The 18396-nt window shown below is 40.6% G+C and overlaps 1 protein-coding gene across 1 annotated transcript in view; it reads right to left on the reverse strand.

Annotated features, from left to right (window-relative positions):
• LOC119646909 (endoplasmic reticulum metallopeptidase 1-like) overlaps positions 1-18396 on the reverse strand; it is a 37843-nt gene that overhangs the window by 11812 nt on the left and 7635 nt on the right. The window contains exons 3-6 of the mRNA XM_038047580.1: positions 18080-18254; positions 17911-17995; positions 8948-9068; positions 8734-8891 (exon numbers count right to left, since the gene is read on the reverse strand). Coding sequence (XP_037903508.1) covers positions 8734-8891; positions 8948-9068; positions 17911-17995; positions 18080-18254 — 539 coding nt within the window. The remainder of the gene's footprint in view (positions 1-8733; positions 8892-8947; positions 9069-17910; positions 17996-18079; positions 18255-18396) is intronic.

Consider the following 18396-nt stretch of genomic DNA (forward strand, 5'->3'; position numbering starts at 1 on the left):
AGCGTCAGGCCATATACAAGCGCAAGGGAGGTGGTTGCTCGCCAAGAACGGCAACGCACTCCAGACGAGTGGCAGCTCTCGTGGCAAAATGAATCTAGAGGCAGATGGACCGCGCGGCTCATCGGCAACTTAGGTGCGTGGCTGAATCGGAAGCATGGTGAGACTTACTATTTCCTTACCCAATTTTTAAGTGGGCATGGAGGTTTTCAGTCTTACCTGCACAAGATTGGAAAGGCGCGTTCTCCGGATTGTGTGTTTTGCAATGGAGTTGTGGACGATGCCCACCACACTTTTTTTTCAGCAGCTCTATTTAAGCACAGGGGATCTCTCTCCAGACAACATTGTGGAAGAGATGCTGAGGACTGCTGACAGCTGGAACCGTGTTGCCTATTACGTTCGGGCCCTTCTCGTTGCTAAGAAGATAGAACTCGACCGGTGGAGGACCCGGATGGCAGGGGCTCCTTGAACTGACAGTTCCCTTCCTCCTCTCCCCTCCCGTTGGTGAAAGGAATTCCCTGATTTGAAGGCTCCGAAAGGCGGGAGAGTTCGGGGGCTGGCCCGAAGTAATGTGACAAACGGTTCCAGGCTAGCTCTCTGACGATGGGGAGGTGTTTAGTTGGTAGTCCGACGACGTACCCAATCGGGAGTCCAAACACTGTGTGCCTAAATGCATTCACCTACCCTATCCCCAAAAAAAAAATACCATGATTGAATTGAGGTCAAGGGGAACCACTCCAGGGAAGCAAATATGTAAGTAATAGACGAACAGTGCAAAGTTGTTAGATCGCCATCAAAGCATTTTCACACTGGCATGGGTAGGAATATAGGATTTGGATGAACATAACCGAGAAATGTGACATCTAACGTGTGTAAAGAACATTATGCTAGTAACGACGGTTGATTATTTAATGCCATCAAGAAAATTGAATAGGGCCCATACTCTTCACCTTTCACGATGTTGCAAAAACGACCTAAATAGTCTTGCGAACTGATATGCTTCTTTTATCCTTGTGAACATTATATGTACGAGTATGTAGATGCATATATTATGCTTGTATCTAACAGCTGAACTTTCTTGAGACAGGAGAGACCATTTTCAGGAGCACTCAATTGTGAACTTACACATAAAAGGGGGGGGGGGGCACTCTTTTTTCACCGAATATAAGCATGTGGGGTATCAAATGAAAGGTTTCGATTAGTACTTTCCGAAGCAGTTTCGAAATTGGCTGAAAAGGGAATGAATGCGGAGGGCTGAAAGGAGTCAATAACTTTAAGGACCCGTTGTCCAAACCACTAATCAACCAAAAAATCTGAAAAAAAGTGGTGGCCCATGCATCCAGGCCTCAAAATACTTTCTATTACTATATCTGCTTAAAAAAAAGTTAATAATAGTACATTATTATATTTTCAAAATTTACTGCGAACCTCATTCTAGATTCGTAAAATTGCAATTGAGTGGGCTCTAACATAAACCAGAGTGTCCGGGTAGCTCAGGGCTTATAGCACTAGGCTGTTGTACGGAAGATTGCGGGTAAAATCTCATCGGATCATGGGATTTGCATTGTGACTTGACGTCGGATACTAGTCGAATCAGCTATGAATGAGTAGCTGAGTCAAATCGAGGTAATAATCACCCAATCACGCAATGCCTCCTACAGGATACCGTAATCCTGTAGCGTACCGTTACGGTCTTGAATGAAGTGTTCTAACACACTTCAAGACCCTGATCCTATTGGATTGTTGCCCCAACGATTATTATTATTATTATGACCATAAACCACGACGTAATGTATATGTATATTTAGCATGTCAAGATACTCACTTTAGCGTGATGTTGATATTTGGTATTTTGGGTTGCAGTAAAATTATACGGAAAAGACAATTTTGAACTACTGCAACTTTATCAGTAATAGTACGATTTTAATCAAACTTGCTACTTCCTATTATAGTCTATATATTTATCTATAGGATAAATGTAAGGGAGGTTTCTAATCTATTTCCCCAAAAAATGCTATTATTAAATTAATTTGAGTAGAGTGCATTGAGGACAGTGGCATTGATCGGTCTGATCAATGCAGAATGTGTGGGGAGAATAATCATATTGCCAAAGAGTGCAATAGGGATGTTAAATGCTTGTGCGAAGGAAAGAATCGGGATAACCGGCCTATTGTCGGAAGTGCTAAAAGCTATGAATTTAGAAATGCGCTGATTTCAATGAGAAAATGAGGTTTATTCAAATAAACCTCAATCATTGCCGGGTCGCCCACGATTTACTCGAGACCACCTACGAATCTGAGGTAGAAATTGCCATCATTAGCAAGCATTAGCAGCAGCATATATAAACTGAGACGTACAAACTGCCTTCATCCAGATCGAGCAGGCGGCGCGAGATCTTAGGCTGCACATCAACGAAAACAAGATAAAATATATGCTGGCAAGGTCAGCATCAAAACCCAACCAATCAACAACATCAAACCGCACTGATCCAACGGGAAGAATAAAGATAGGAGACTACAACTTTGAGACCGTTGATAATTTCTCCTATCTGGGGTCGAAAATCACAGCCGATAACAGCTACGACGATGAAATCCGCGCACCGTTGTTGGCAGCCAACAGAGCCTATTTCAGTTTACAAACAAGTCGGAATACCGGAAGCTCGCGCTTCGGGTATAAAGGTTTTGTGTTCATCTTATGTAAGAGACGCACATTTTTCTGTCCGTATATAGTTACAAATCCAACATAATCCTTCATATTTTTCCAAACTACGAGACATACGTATATATTAGAGCCATAGATATCACGCTCACCCAAAACAAACAAACTGCCTATTACCTACTGTACACATACAGTCGAACCTGGATATAAGGAATTGCAAGGGAAACTCACTTAAATTCCTTATAAACAAGTTTTCCATTTATCCAGTTTTCCTTATACAGAGGCTTTCAGCAAAAAATTCCTTTTATCCAGGTTTTTAAAATCACCTGGTGTATTTAGTATTACAGCAACTTTGAGTTTTCATTTAAATACAAATAAATAATCCGCATGATAAATAAAATTAAAAAGAGTATATCAATATCAAAGATTCTTTATTTCATAAGTCGTCACTGTAATCAGTCGAATACATAAATGGAATGAGTGTCTATCTCATAGATATTAAGTTTTGAAAAAATCAAATATTTTTGTTTGTTTATCACTGACCACATTTTCAACGTTTCTTTCAAGAGCGATAATATTTTCGAATATCTTTGGTTCGGTTTCACGCTGTTCAAAAAATTTTGTTAAAGTATGCAGTGCCTCTAACGCTTCCCTCTTCTTTACAAGTTTTATTTCAAGAGTATCGCCGTGATCTTCATCACTATCGTTTTCATTGGTGTCACACATTTGGAGGGTGCTCACAATGTCGTCGACTGTTTGCTCTCCTGTAACCTCGATATTTTCATCGACGTTTACATAATCTTCGAAGCTAGGTACCCTCTCACCGGCATTGGAAGTTAATTCAGACCACTCTTGGAATGAAGGCCGTAACTCCTCATGTGAAGAGTCCCATTCGGAATATTGGGGCTCTTGTAAACCATTTATCCTGAACCCTGCTTTCCTAAAACAGTTAGCTATAGTGGTCTGGGTTACAGATAACCATGCTTTTTTCACAAATCTCATTGCGATGAGAACGTTTATTTCCAAGCTACCGTTGCTTTCGAGATTTGTTAAAATATGGCGAACAACCTCCCGACGATAATTAATTTTAAAATTTTGAATCACTCCCTGATCTAGGGGCTGCAGCTTGCTGGTGGAGTTTGGAGGTAGGTAGACAACTTTTATGTGTTGTAGTTCATCTGAGCTGTAATGGGCAGTACAATTATCGATAAAAAGTAAAATTTTCCTATTTTCGAGGCGCATCTGAATATCGATTTTCTTAAGCCATTCCGAAAAAAGTGCTGCAGTCATCCATGCTTTGCTATTGTTTTTGTATTCAACAGGAAGAGTTATCACGCCTAAAACAGAAAAAAATCTATAGTATTTTAACTATCGACTCATAACCTTTATTCTGTTAATGTCATTTATACAGTAACAGCGAACGAAGAATCTTTTACTCACCTGCAAAACATCTGGGTTTCCTTGACTTGCCGATAAGAAAAACGGGTAATTTCTCAGTGCCAGTCATGTTCGCACATAAAAGAATAGTGACACGTTCCTTGTTGTACTTCCCACCATGACACGAAATTCCCTTAAAGGTAAAGGTCTTATCTGGCAAGCATTTAAAAAAGAGCCCTGTTTCGTCTGCATTGAAAATGTCGTTAGGAGAATAATCTCCCAGCAAAGCGGGAAGATCGTTTATCCACTGGCTACATGCGTTGATGTCTACAGCACCACTTTCACCAGAAATTTTTTTAAAAATAAGATCATTTCTTTTTTTAAAGCCATCCAACCAACCGTTGCTGGCGCAAAAACCTCCAATCGTCAACTTCCTAGCAAATTCTTCAGCTTTTTCTTTCAAAATCGGTCCATTTACAGGTACATTCTTGCTTTGGCACTGTTTCAACCACTCCACTAAACACTGTTCCAGATTCGGATATTCCGAATTACGATTTCTTTTTATTTTGCCATGTCCTTCAGAACACTCTTGTTTGATTTTGTCGCTTTCTTTTAAAATACGACACAATGTCGACAGCGGCACGAAATATTCCGCGGATATTGCATTCCGAGTTTTTCCGTTTTCAAACTCCTTTATCAATTTCAATTTCTCACTTAAACTTAAATTTTTTCTCTTGTTTTCGGACATGACAGCCTTTTATTATTAAAAGAAACAAAAGTTATAGCGGCAAAGGAACAGTAAAAGGTTTAATTTGCAAGTGAAAGAATCGTCACCACTATCACCGAGTTTCAAATTAAACTTTGAATAAACAAAAAATTTCAAAACGTGTCACAATAGAAAATTGCACGATTCTAAGAAAAAAAAAAGACCTTCCCTTTTTGTCGTTCAGGGGAAAATTCCATATATAGAGGTCATGACAACTGAATAACATAAAAATTTCCATTTATAGAGGCTCCGGAAAAAAAATGAATTCCTTATAAAGAGGTTTTCTATTCCATATATAGAAGTTCGAAAAATTGAAAAATGTTATTTTTTCTTTGAAAATTGAAGGTGCACGAAAAAATGTTCCATTTAAAGAAGTTTTCCTTATATCCAAGTTCCTTATATCCAGGTTCGACTGTATATGCACGTATCTAAATTTATCGTACCCATATTTCCGATTTACGTCTTATATCTAACTGAATTAGGCACTACCCGCAAAGTTCATTAGCACGCATATATTATATACCTACATACACACATGTCGGGTTGACAAATAACTAAAAAACTAAAACAAAATAATTGTCTGCGACCCAATTCATAAGAATTCATTTCGTTGTGGTATTGACGAATTGATATGTGATGATGACGTCATGCGGGTTGTAGAGTGCACGAAATTCACAAAAAATTGTAAAGTTTCACCCCCTATAACTTTGTTAATAATAGTTGCATTTTCTTCAAACTTGACCAAACTGTGCATTATATTCTTCATTACACGCATGCCAAATTTTGTACTTCTGGGATGAACATAAGGGGGGGTGCCCGGTTAAATTTCTAAAATGTGGAAATATACTGTTATTAACTTTATTTCTGCAGATATCGGAACCGGATATATTTTGAGGCCTAGATTTTGTAGAGATGCACCACTGTGATTTTTTTCGGATTTTTCGGTTGGATAGGTTCTGAGAACGAGACCTGTTACACTTTTTGTGGGTCATATTTTGAACCCTCACTCCCCTATGTTTCATCTAATATCAAATATTGAACCAGTTTCGAAAAGTACTAATTGAGACCTTTCATTTGATACCCTACATGGCTACATTCTGTTAAAAAAAAAAATTTTCACCCTCCATTCACATGTACGGGAAGCCGCCCTTAAACTTAACACAAGATGGCGCCACTTACTGCATGTAAAGGGATCACTAGATTACATACTCTCACCAATTTTCGTGAAAATCGGTCTAGCCGTTTCCGAATAAATCGGGTGTGACAGACAGACAGACAGACAGACAGACAGACAGACAGACAGACGGACAGACGGACAGACAGACACCGTCTCGATTCTAATAAGGTTTTGTTTCACACAAAACCTTAAAAACTGTTCCGTTCGAAACGTCGCACCATAGGGTCAAAGCTCTTACTGTACAAGATAATGATCTTGCTAGTAGTCCTCATGTATTTCTCAGAGACTTGGGTTCTTAGCAAAAAAAAATTGTGAACTCTTGGCCGCGTTCGAGAGAAGAATCCTCTACAGAATTTTTGGCCCCCTCCATGAGGATGGACGATACCGAAATCTATGAGCTATACCATGACCGTCAGGTTGTGGATAAAATCCAGCGGGGGTGGGTCACTTAATCCGTATGGATGAGGATGATCCAGTCCGAAAGCCTATAAGGGCAATATCTATTGCAGAAAAAGAAGACGAGGCAGACCCTGCATGAGATGGAGCGATAGCGTAGGTCAGGACGTCAGACAGCTTTTAGGGATATCGAATTGGTGGATCTCGGCACAAAACCGGGATGTCTGCAGTTCCTTATTAAGGCAGGCCTAGACCGGATAACGGTTGTTGCGCCGTTGATGATGATATACAATGTCATGGGGTCTGTTGTTAGCCACAGAGCAGAAAACCATCGTGTCCGAAACCGAGAATGATGTCAGGCTGGTCTGCAAAAGCTTTGAATGAGCCGACCTTTAGCCGAGTTTAAGGAATGCTATAAGGAGTTCTGTTCGGAGGCGGACGTGAACCCGTGGGAAGCGCCTATAGAATCGTGATAGGTTGATTGAGGGGACAAAGTTAGTACTACTGCCTAAAGCTGGCAAACCTCCAGGGGAGCCATCTCCTATAGACCCATATGTTTTCTAGACAAAAAAATGCTGGAGCGGGTTATCTATAGTGGATTGGCCTGGCAGATCGATAGTATGGGTTCAGTAAAACCAGATAAGGCATTGATGCCATCAAACTGGTTACTGGTTTCGCCGAAAATGCAATTCATAGATAGAGTAGCACTAGGAGAAGTTGTGTGGTAGTAACCCTGGATGTGAACAATGCATTGAATTCGGTCAACTACAGCTGTCAGCCTCTGGCGACAATTGATGTTCTCACCTATCTCGCTGCCATTGTGGACAGCTACTTGCGAATTGCGAATTTGTCGGGAGAGTAAAACCCGTAATTAAAGGAATGTATCCTGGGTTTTTTCTTAGCGATATATATAACTGGCTTTTCCAGGATAGTAACTAAGGACATTATGTAAATAGAAATAAGAAAGAGAAAGGAATAGAAAATAAATGTATAAATACGCTGACTCACAGCCTGTTAGGCGAGTCTGAGTTCGAGCTACGTTTTGATCTAAGTGTAAAATCGAGTTTTTTCTTCGTTATTCGTTCAAGAGGATTGGAAACCGCAACCACGACACCCTCTACACGTAACTTAATGTTCCAGTTCCGGAGAGGGCGCGGGAGTATGTTACGTCGATGACATTGCACTGGCTGTGCTTGCAAAACATCTCAAAGATGCTGAGTTGTACTCATGCGAAACAATCAGTGCTGTTAAGATTTGGTTGGTTAGCGCTGGGATGGTACACGCGGAGGAAAAGACGGAAACAGTCCTCATCACCAAGCGCCGGAAGAAAAATTTCGCTCACATTAGAATTGGGAGTCACATCACTACTTCTAAGCGAGTCATCAAATAGTTGGGAGTGAATATAGATGTAAAGTTCAGTTTTAAGAAGGACGTGGAGCATATTGAGTAAGGCTCTCGCAAGAATGAAGCAGGCTACTTGTAGTTGGTGAGGTCGATCATGCTGCATGCAATCCTAGGCTCAGCCCTGTATATCTTATCTGGCGCACATAAACGGAGTGCGATTTATAGAAGAACAGCCTTAGGGTGTGTTCTGCTTTCTGGACCATATCAGATGATGGGACGTTCATCATCTAAGGAATGCTGCCGCTTGACATCTTTGTAGATGAGATAACGAACATATGTGACCTCTCTCTTTCATAGGAAGCGAAAAAAGCTGAAAGGGAGAGATCCATAATTAAATGGCAACAGCGATTGGACTACTCAAAAAAGGGTGGTTAGATACACAGGTTGATCCCTAAGATCAGGATGTGACTGGAGAAAAAATCTGGTGGATATCGTCATTACCTGTTTATGTTTAAATTGGACACCTCACCTGATTGTCCAAAAAACGATGGGGTCTTGGAGGACTCAGTGCACATAATTTCAATGCTCGAGGTTCGTGGAGGAAAGAAGCAACTTAGAAGAAAGTCTAGGTGAAATGCTTTTACCGGAAAATTTTGCCCGGACAATGGTAGCTCGCCAGGAGGGTTGGGTTGCAATCAACTCCATGATCGCAATGATCCAAAGTAAACTGCGAAAAGCGGAAGAGGTGAGGGAGGCGCGATTACGATTGCCGGGTAGAACGCAGGTCTAACTAAAGTAAGCTAATTGCGCCCCGTGATGTAATACTTAAAGGTGATTCCGCGGGGTAAGGCTGGGGGAGAGTTAAGTAGATTGAATAAAAATACCAAAGACTGGCCTGTCCAGGCCAGTATCTTTTGAAGATCTCCACCTCCTTCAAAACAAAAAAACCGACAGACAGTTTTACACGAAATCTTAAAAACTAGCCTACTGTAATATTGCGTCGCCGTGTCATACTCACGTCGGGGTTTTCCAACTCTTCAGATGATGCAATAGATCTAACGAGCGGTAGAACATTATCTCCTGCATTTTGTATGAATCCGTAATTCGAAATAGTTGAAATTCTGTCATATTTTGTATGGTATACATAACCATTGTAGCTGTGGGCCATATCTAAACCTATAGGAGATATCGATTATCGATAAAACCGAGAATCGGATGTATTTTCTACTTACCTGGAATTTTTCCGTAATCACGAAATATTCTGAAGTCTGTGTCTGAGGGTATGAGTTTATTTTGAAAGATCTCTTCAGCAATGGAAGAAGCATATGGATGGATTGCACTTTTGTGATAGTACTGAAATGTATAAATGAAATAAGGTTGTATTATTGTAAGTGGATGGAAATAGTTACCTTAATTATGTTCATTTCTAGAGCTCATTTCTTTCAGATTTCATATATAAAATTTGTTGTCATTAATTCTAAATGGATTTAGTTTGTAATCTTTGATATTCGTTTTTAAGGTTTTGTGTGAAACAAGACCTTGTTAAAATCTGTCCGTCTGTCTGTTTGTCTTTCTGTCTGCCTGTCACACCCGATTTACTTGCAAATGGCTGAACAGATTGTCACGAAATTTGGTGAGAAGATGTGGTCTGTATGTCCCTTTACATACAGTGAGTGGCGTCATTTTATATTGAATTTGGAGGGGTTTCCCCTAACATTGGAAAGGGGGTTTAAATTTTTTTATCACTCAATATGGTTATGTGGGTTATCAAATGGGGCCCGATTAATACTTTCCGAAATTGGTCTCATTTCTGATATTGGGTGGCAAATAGGGGGAGATAGGGCTCAAAATGTGTGCCGAGAAAAGTGCAACAAGTATCGTTCTCAGAACCTATCCAACCGAAAAATCTGAAAAAAATCACAGTGATGCAACTATATGAAATCAAGGCCTCAAAATACATCCCATTCGAATATTTGCACAAATAAACTTAACGATAGCATCTTACCGTGTTTTAGAAATTTACCGGAAAACTCCCTTGAGTTCATCCCAGGAGTACAAAATTTGACATCAGCATAGACGATAATATAGGACATAATTCTGAAAGCAATCCGACTATTATTAAAAAGTGATAGAAGGTCGTTATAGCTTCCCTTTTTTGGCTTTTTAAGGTTGTGTAAAACAAAACCCGATTAAAATGGGTTTACTGTCTGTCTGTCTGTCGTTCTGTTTGTCTGTCCGTCACACGCATTTTTTTCGGAGACGATTATAGCGATTGAGATCAAATTTGGTGGAAACGTGGGATCTGTGAACGGTCACGCATACAGTGAGTTATATACTTTTACGTCGAATTTAAGGGGCGTCTCCATACATTCAAAAGGGTGATGTACATTTTTTTTCACCAAATATAGCCATGTGGGGTACCAAATGAAAGGTGTCGATTAGTACTTTTTGAAGATGGTCTTAGTTTTAAAATTTTTTCGAAAGGTGAGGAGTGCAGAGGGTTAAGTGATCACTTCTTTAATGGGCCCATTCTCAGAAATTTCCCAACCGAAAAATCTGAAAAAAATCAAGAAGCTGCCACTATATGGTGCCTAGGCTCCGAAATTTCCTCCATATCGGTATCCTTCCAAACAAAGTTAATATACTATTACTATAATTTTTAGTAATTGACTGAAATACACTATGAATATTTGTCTGTCTGCCCGTCGCAAGCATTTTTCTCGAAGATGGTTGTAGCGATTCACACCAAATTCTGTAGGAAAGTGGGAACTGTGAACGCTCACGCATGCAGTGAGTTACATAATTGTACATCGAATTTAAGGGGAGTCCCCATACCTGCGAAAGGGAGGTGCAGATTTTTTTTCATCAAATATAGTCATTTGGGGTATCAAACGAAAGGTCTCAATTGGTACTTTCTGAAGCTGGTCTTAGTTTTTACATTTGTTGGAAAGGTGGGGAGTGCGGGGGTCGCAACCGATAATTTCTTTAACAGGCCCATTCTAAGAAACTACTAACCCGAAAAATCTGAGGCTCCCACTATATGGTGCCTAGGCTCCCAAATATCCTCCATACCGATATCTGTTGAAATAAAGTTAATAATATTATAGTATATTACTATAATTTTCAGAAATTGGCTGCAGGACACAGAACCTTCATACCCGAAATGCCCAGCTTCCGCTATCCCGCCATGTTTCAGATATTCATTTGTTCCCCACCCAACTTTTAGATTACAACCTTATTTATTTCGATTTGAAACAAAAGTTGATTTCACAAGTAATTTCATTTTAGCATTTTTTACAAAGGCGACAGTAGCGCATACAGCCACTTCTGTTGCGCTAATGATAGGAATGGTACGTTGTTTATCACCTGATGACCCTACGCATACAGAAGGCGGGAATATTTTGGGCAGATTGTACCAGCTCATTCATCACTTCCGCAATCCTTGACGTCATTGAATTAATACTACCTATTGACGCCACAGAAGATTAAGTAGCAACCACACGAATGCAATTGGGGAAAGTGATAGGTCCTGAAGGCTCTATGATGCGTACAACCGAGACTCTATCTCAGTGGGTTCTTCAGTCGCGCGATTGAGGAGAATACAACACCCTCTGATTATCAAGAATGTGTTGACGAAAAGGTAGAAGTGGTAGTATGTAAATGACACATGATATTGAGAAAAGGCGACAAATCCTTGTATAGTAGAACCCATTATCAGTGGGGGTTACATGAATTCTAAAAAGCGTTTGCTCCGCAATAGACTATCTCCCTTGATTTTCCTGTGTACTATTTTGTCAGCTTAATTAGTTTTAAAATGATTTGGTGCATATCGATACAAACCTTTATTAGGTCCATTGTCCCTTCAAATCGCCCTTTTAACGATCTCCACTCTCTGTGGGGCTCCTAGGCTGTTGTGAATCTGAGAATGTCTTCACGTGGCAGATAGTGGCCAGATTCTTTGTTGACGGAAATCTTTTCGAAGTATCTTCTTTTAAGGTCTGAGGAGACTTTGCACCAACATATGAAATGCCGGGCCGTCTTCTCCTCCTAACGAAATTATCCAAATATACCCGGCATAATTGCTCCCATTTTTCTATGTTGTAGTTTAAGAACAGTATCCTGTTAAAAGCTCTACTAGAGTTTTCATGCCCCACTTCTTTCGAGACAATGAAAATACCGCTCTATGGGCGCCGGGTTCTCCATTTAGCTAGATCTAAGACCAAATGAATGGATGGTCTAATGCTAAGCGCTGAAACTGATCTAACCATTGTGGAGTCAAACTTTTGGCGAGCCAGCCTGCCTACCTCTTTCTTGTTAGCGATGTTCGAGTACTTTGGCACTCAGATCAGGAATATTTCAATTAATTTCAATAGTGCCAGAAACAACTGGTGCCAGCTAAACACAACTCGATTTATATGGTGTTACTATTTAGTACTGATTTCGCTGCCCTATTGTCAGTAAAATCGAACGGTGCAAACTCGCCATTTTTGTTGCAAATATTCTTCTGTTGCCAACAAAATGCAATATCTATCCGTTTGGAATTAGCCGTTATTTTTTCCGATAAGTCGGACCAGTTTTATAATTGGGTTTTCAGAAAACACATTTGTCGACCATCCTTTCTTTTGGTGATTACAATATTTGCTCGGGGATTTCTAGATGAACGCATGGCCGAGCGACCGTACGTGCCAATGGTGTCAAGCCTATATGCGTTGTTAGTCGTTTTCTGTTTAAGCTCCCAATAAATGGGAAGTAGGGTTGGGATAGCTTCGAGTGCCATATTTATGCAACTGTATCTGTGCATCTGTGCCTACAGTTTCCTGCAATTAGCAAAATTTAGTCTCGACTTCGAGACGATGCATCCCTACAGCAAAATGGGGTTTATTATGGGTGTGAATTTGTTGTGCTGAAAGTCCTTAGGTCAAACCTGATTCAATCCTACAGCGCCAGAACAATCTGAAATATCTCTGATAGTGCTTCTGAAGATTCAATTCTAAACACTTGACGGTTTGTAGCAGCTGGATTCTCGCCCGGTTCGAAAAAATGGGTAGTATCTAGCTGCCCTACATGAAGTTTCTAATAAACATAACTAGTCCTAACGTTCACCGTGAGTTCAGGACGGAGTCGTTTACAGTAAGCCCGCGACGAAGGTATGGATTATCCACGAAGCTGCTTTCCAGCGGTTACATATTATGTTCGTAAACATGTCCATAATTATTACTGCTGCATCGTGCGCGAAAGCTCACCCAAACGTCGTTTTGTCCTCCAAAAGTCATAGCAAGATATTCATTTCCTGGAATCATAGTAAGGGAGGGAGAACGCGGCTGTGTTGCTGTGTCACAAATCATCGTGACCGGGGTGTAGCTGAAGGCACTTTCGATATCCACAAATGCATCGAAGGCTTATTCCTTTTTGGGTATCGCTTTCTGAGATGCGTGGAATGCAGACTTCGTGGTTTGCCTGCAGTGAAGCAGTCACTAAGTAATGAACCGATCTACTGCTGTTTCTAGTCCTTTTAGTAGAATAGGTGGGCTTCCCTGGTTTATGACTTTCACGTGACTGGTGGTAATTGGAATTAAGGGTATACTAAGCATATAGTTGCTATAACCTCTCTGAGGGGTACCCTCAGAATCAACGTTGTCAGTGTCCAGTAGTATGCTTCAATTTTCCTCATGACTTACGTGTGATTTATACGCTGCTACATTCGTTTTCTGATCAACATGTCTACGATATCGCACTTCGATGGTGCTCTCCATTAGTTACTGTCTCAGGCCAGAATACCTCGAAGAAAAGACTCCGACATGATTGGCTGTTTGAGCCATTGAATTTCTTCACATAATACAGCCAAGGAAGCGTAAAGAATGTCACCGATAACGGATCTCAAATTGCTACAATATTTGATCCACGTGGCATTTTGCGTTATCTTATGTCGCTCTGATAAAAGTTAATATTATGGTTTCTCCCGAATGCCCCTCCTGGGTAGAGCATTCCAGATAAACTCCTCGTTCACGCTGCAGAAAACCTTCTCGAAATCGACGAAGCGCATACTATCCTGTACTGATTTGATTGGGTCCCTGTGGTCACTACTAGAGGATCCAGAGGGGAAGTCAGTCTGCGCTTAGTCGACCATGCTTTCCTGGTGTTTTTTGATACATTCTAAGGTGATTTTAGTTAATATCACTATGACAATAGGAAACACACAAATTTCCTTCCCTTTGGTCCACTTAACCCAAGTGCATTTCTTGGGAATAATACAACTTAGGAATAAATGGAAGAAACAACTCTGCAAAGAGTGCAGGGAGATTCTCAAAGTTGGCCATTTTCCCCATTTGAGTGTGTTGATCGCAAATATAGTGTCATTTTCCGTGTGGATTAGAAGTCTGTATCCGTATGTTAACTTATGCTCAAGGTGTGGGATAGTGAATTAATGTCTGATGACTGGCCAAGAGGCATTATCTGTCCCATACATAAAAAGTGAAATATCAAATTACGTGATACGCTGAGTACCAACTATCAGATATTTTCTGGTATCTTGCTAAGTAGAATAGCCCCATATGATGAGAACATGATGGGTCCATCAAAAAGAGGCCCCACTGAAAGCAAATCACCAACAGGTCAGATTTTTTCTCTACGGCGAACTGTCGAAAGACGGTTGCAATACGGCGAGTTGTACTATCGTTCAATCAACTTTAAGGTCGCATAGCCAAGGTAAAACTATACATGGCCATAAGAGAATTCGGTATCCCGACTAAACTGATAAGGCCCACCCAATGTATGAGACCGGGTAAACGCACCAAGATCGCTTTCGAAAAAATGTTTTTAATCTGGCCTTGGAAAAAGTGATCCGTGATGCTCTTTCAAGTCCACCTTACCTTAATTATTTCAAATAATTTAATCGCATGAAACACCGCGAAATTACCGCAACCAAAGAAGCAACAGCATCCAATGGCTTTGGTCAAATGAGAACATTTCATTACCTATATAAGGACGACAAGGCAACACACTTTGATATCTGCGCTCGACAAGAAATCCAATGGTGTGGTGTCAGAATCTTAGACTTAGAACACGAGCACGGTAAAAATGGCTATAAACTTGTTTATTTCGGTAGCCCACACACTCAATACCGCGTTGGTATTGCTATCTCTGAGGGTTATACCATTAAAGAAGTCGAACAATGACCGGTTGATGAAGCTCACCATTATATCAGCTGATCGTGATATTCACCTCTTCACCGCATATACACCACGGACAGGGCGACTTGATGCCGAGAAAGATGCCTTCTGGCAACTTCCCGATACAGAGACCTGTCACGTGCCTGCAGATGACTATATCGCCTGAAATGATTTTAATAGCTATGTGGGTGAAAAAGCAGACGGCAATAGGTACTATGGGAGAAGAGGGTTTGGAGCATGCATTGAGTCGACTATACAAGTCGACATTGCGGACACCCATGACCTTGTACTTGTGAATACATGGTTCGTCAAACGATTGCCGCATCTTCCTATACTTTATAGTGGGAACAGTAAAACGCAAATCGACTATATTGTCATAAGACGCCGACATTTTGTCACCGTCACTGACTGCAAATCCATTGCCTATGAGACTATGCACTTCAACAACGATCGTTAATTGTGTAGCGAATCTAGCTACCGATAAAACAGCGTGAGGAATACAGCGGCCCACCGTGCATTAAGTGGTGGAGATTTCGTGAGAAGAAAGAAGAAATAGTCGCACTTACGAGATTACCAACCATTACGAGTGTGGAAGAATCGTGGAACCAAGTTAAAGACACTATTCATAAAGCGGCCTATGCAAAACTCGGGGTCACCGAGCCAGGTAATTGGTTCATTAACTAATACTTGGCTTTGGAATAATGATGTTGAAATTAAGGTCCGTGGAAAGAAACGCCTCTACCACAAGTTTTTCGAAGAGAAAACGGTGGCCAACTGGCAAATTTATAAGAACGCCAACCGGGAAGCAAAAAAAGCGATCGGTCCATTACAAATATCTTTACGATACGGGATCGGCGAGGGAAGTGTGTTGACTTGACAAACACTGACACCAGCGCACACAAGTATCGAACACTTTTGTTGCGTTAATGACAAAAACGGTAATTAACTTACCGACCGAAGAGCCGCTAAGGATAGATGGCAAGAATATTTCGAGCAGATTTCAACAAGAGAATTTGTTCATCCTCCACTTTCACAAGCATTGCCAACACTTCGAGCAATCCCCGAAAGTTGAGGAAGCTATAAAACGAATGAAATCGGAGAAAGCAACAGGACCTGACGACATCGTATCTGAGCTCTGGAAAGTGAAGAGCTGGGACCCAAGACTGTGGCTCAGTGCTCAGTGAATTCTTCAATTGGATTGCTGAGAGTGTAGAGAGAGTAGAACACCATCTGACTGGCAAGAAAGTATCACCATTCCAATATGGAAAAAGGAAGGTAGTCCAGCAGAATGTTCAAATTGGAGAAACACTGTGAGAAACATCGTCCGCTTAACATTGCATTTGTAGATCTAGAGAAAGCGTTTCACGTGTGCCACATGAATTCATCTGGTGTACACTATGACAATGACTAGTGCCAAAAGAACTCGTACGCTGGGTTAAATTGGTTTACTACGGTCCGAAAAGTTGAGTTCACCACTTCGGGTCTCTGTGTTCGGATCTGTTACGGACAGTGTTATACGGGAGCACAGTTAGATACTAGACAGCTACCACATTCCCCCTTGCCCCTCAAGGGGGGAAATCAGTGCGAGTACGCACGATTTGAAATTGTTTTGTCCGTGAGCATGAGCGAGATGTAACAAAAATCCGATCAGCTGTGTTTGACATACCGCCCGGACTTGCCAATGTATTGGTGATATTGGCAAGTTTTTGCTTATGAGTAAGTAAATACGTGATACAATTTTTTGCTATATGCGTGAGCATGGCAGTAGTACCAGAATATCAAAAGCTCACCCATCTCTCTCCTACCAATACGATTTGACGAAGATTATGCATTTTCCTTGTTTAGCGTCTCTGATGTGTACAGATAAGCTTCTGGAGAACATTCGCAAGTGGGGTCATTTTAGTGTGGGTACTGCCTATAATAGATCTACTGTGAACGGGAGATTCAACGTCTAGCGCCCTATACACTGCTTTATGCAGATGATGTATTCTTAGTGTCTAATAGGAAAAATAACCTCGGGCAACTTAGCTAAAAATGGAATGATCGCATCATGCAATTCGATCTCACATTGAATCTGAATAAATCTGAATTTTTGTCGACTGATCCTCATGAGCTGCCCAGAACTGACCGATGTAAATATCTCGGGTCAATGCTATCTGTCAATGGAGACTTGCACTATAAAATTGCTTCACGCATTAACGCACAACTGCCGGCGTTTGTGATCGACACAGAAACGAATGTCTTAAATCGAAAATTTACCACAGTGTCGTTCGCCCTGTCTCCCTCTATGGTTCTGAGTGTTGGCCGACTATAGATGTTGCGATAGACTAATGGTGTAGCAGGCGTTAATCACATTCGGAATGAGGATAACCGAGATCGATATGGGGTTGCATTGATCGTATAGAAATTACGAGAAAGGTGCTTCGACGGTCGCGTCAACGAGCATTCACTGGCCAAGATTGGTGAATACAGAGTTAAATGGTCAGTAATTTCTTCATTGCCTACGTGGGGACCAAATAGTATCGTTAGATTGCAAATATCTTCCTTAGAATTGATACTGCCTAATCAGTAATCAGTTTTACCTTCATAATTGACCAGAATTAACGTCTTAAGGGGTGTAACTAATATCATGCTCACGATAAATTACTTAGTTAACATAAGGAACGATGTTATTTTTGTCAAAGAGACAGAGAGAGAAGATTTTGTATACTTGCAGTCAGTTTAATTCCGGAAACAAATAGAAGGATTTTCATAATCAGATGATTATTTGAACAAAACGTGGTAATACAATCAAAATTCTTAAGTATTTTCTCTCTTCCAAGTTTCATAAATATCTGACTAAACAATTTCAACGTCGTCTGGAATTGTATTTCCACGCTTGCTGAGAAAGCATTATAATCACACTAAACTATTTACGAGCTCACCTTTGCTGGCGGTAATAAAATAATGAATCCTTTCTCAAAAGTGTTGTATAAAATTTATACCCTTTTTAAGAAAACCACACTACTGCCAGCGAGAAAACTTACCTTCATGAGCCACGGATGTCCTGGTCCAGATTGGAATAACATCTCTCTACCGCCAAGTCCTGCCACGTCGAGATTTATGAAAGCTCTGCAATATAAAATGTTTTTTCCGATTTGTTATTGCTTGGTTGCCTTTGGGATTTATTAAATCGAGGAGGAGGAGGACTCTTACTTTACATCTTTTGCCCATTCGTGTTGTGTAATAAAAGCATGCGAACCTTGAAGACTATTTTCTTCGGCACCGTTAAATAGGAATATAATGGGATGCTTTAGAGATCTGGTAGTGTTTGATAGTACTCTCAGGACTTCCAGCATTACAACGACCATGGTCCCATCATCACCGGCACCTGTGCATATATTTTTGTAGTTATAAAAATGAATGTTGTAAAGATAAAGGCGAGGGTTCACTTTTCTGTCGGATTCAAGTAATCTCACTTAGATTTTATCTTGCTTAGACGTCGTAAGTTATGTAATTTTTAGAACTCCCCA

Source organism: Hermetia illucens, chromosome 1 (assembly GCF_905115235.1).
Source record: "Hermetia illucens chromosome 1, iHerIll2.2.curated.20191125, whole genome shotgun sequence".
Lineage (NCBI taxonomy): Eukaryota > Metazoa > Arthropoda > Insecta > Diptera > Stratiomyidae > Hermetia > Hermetia illucens.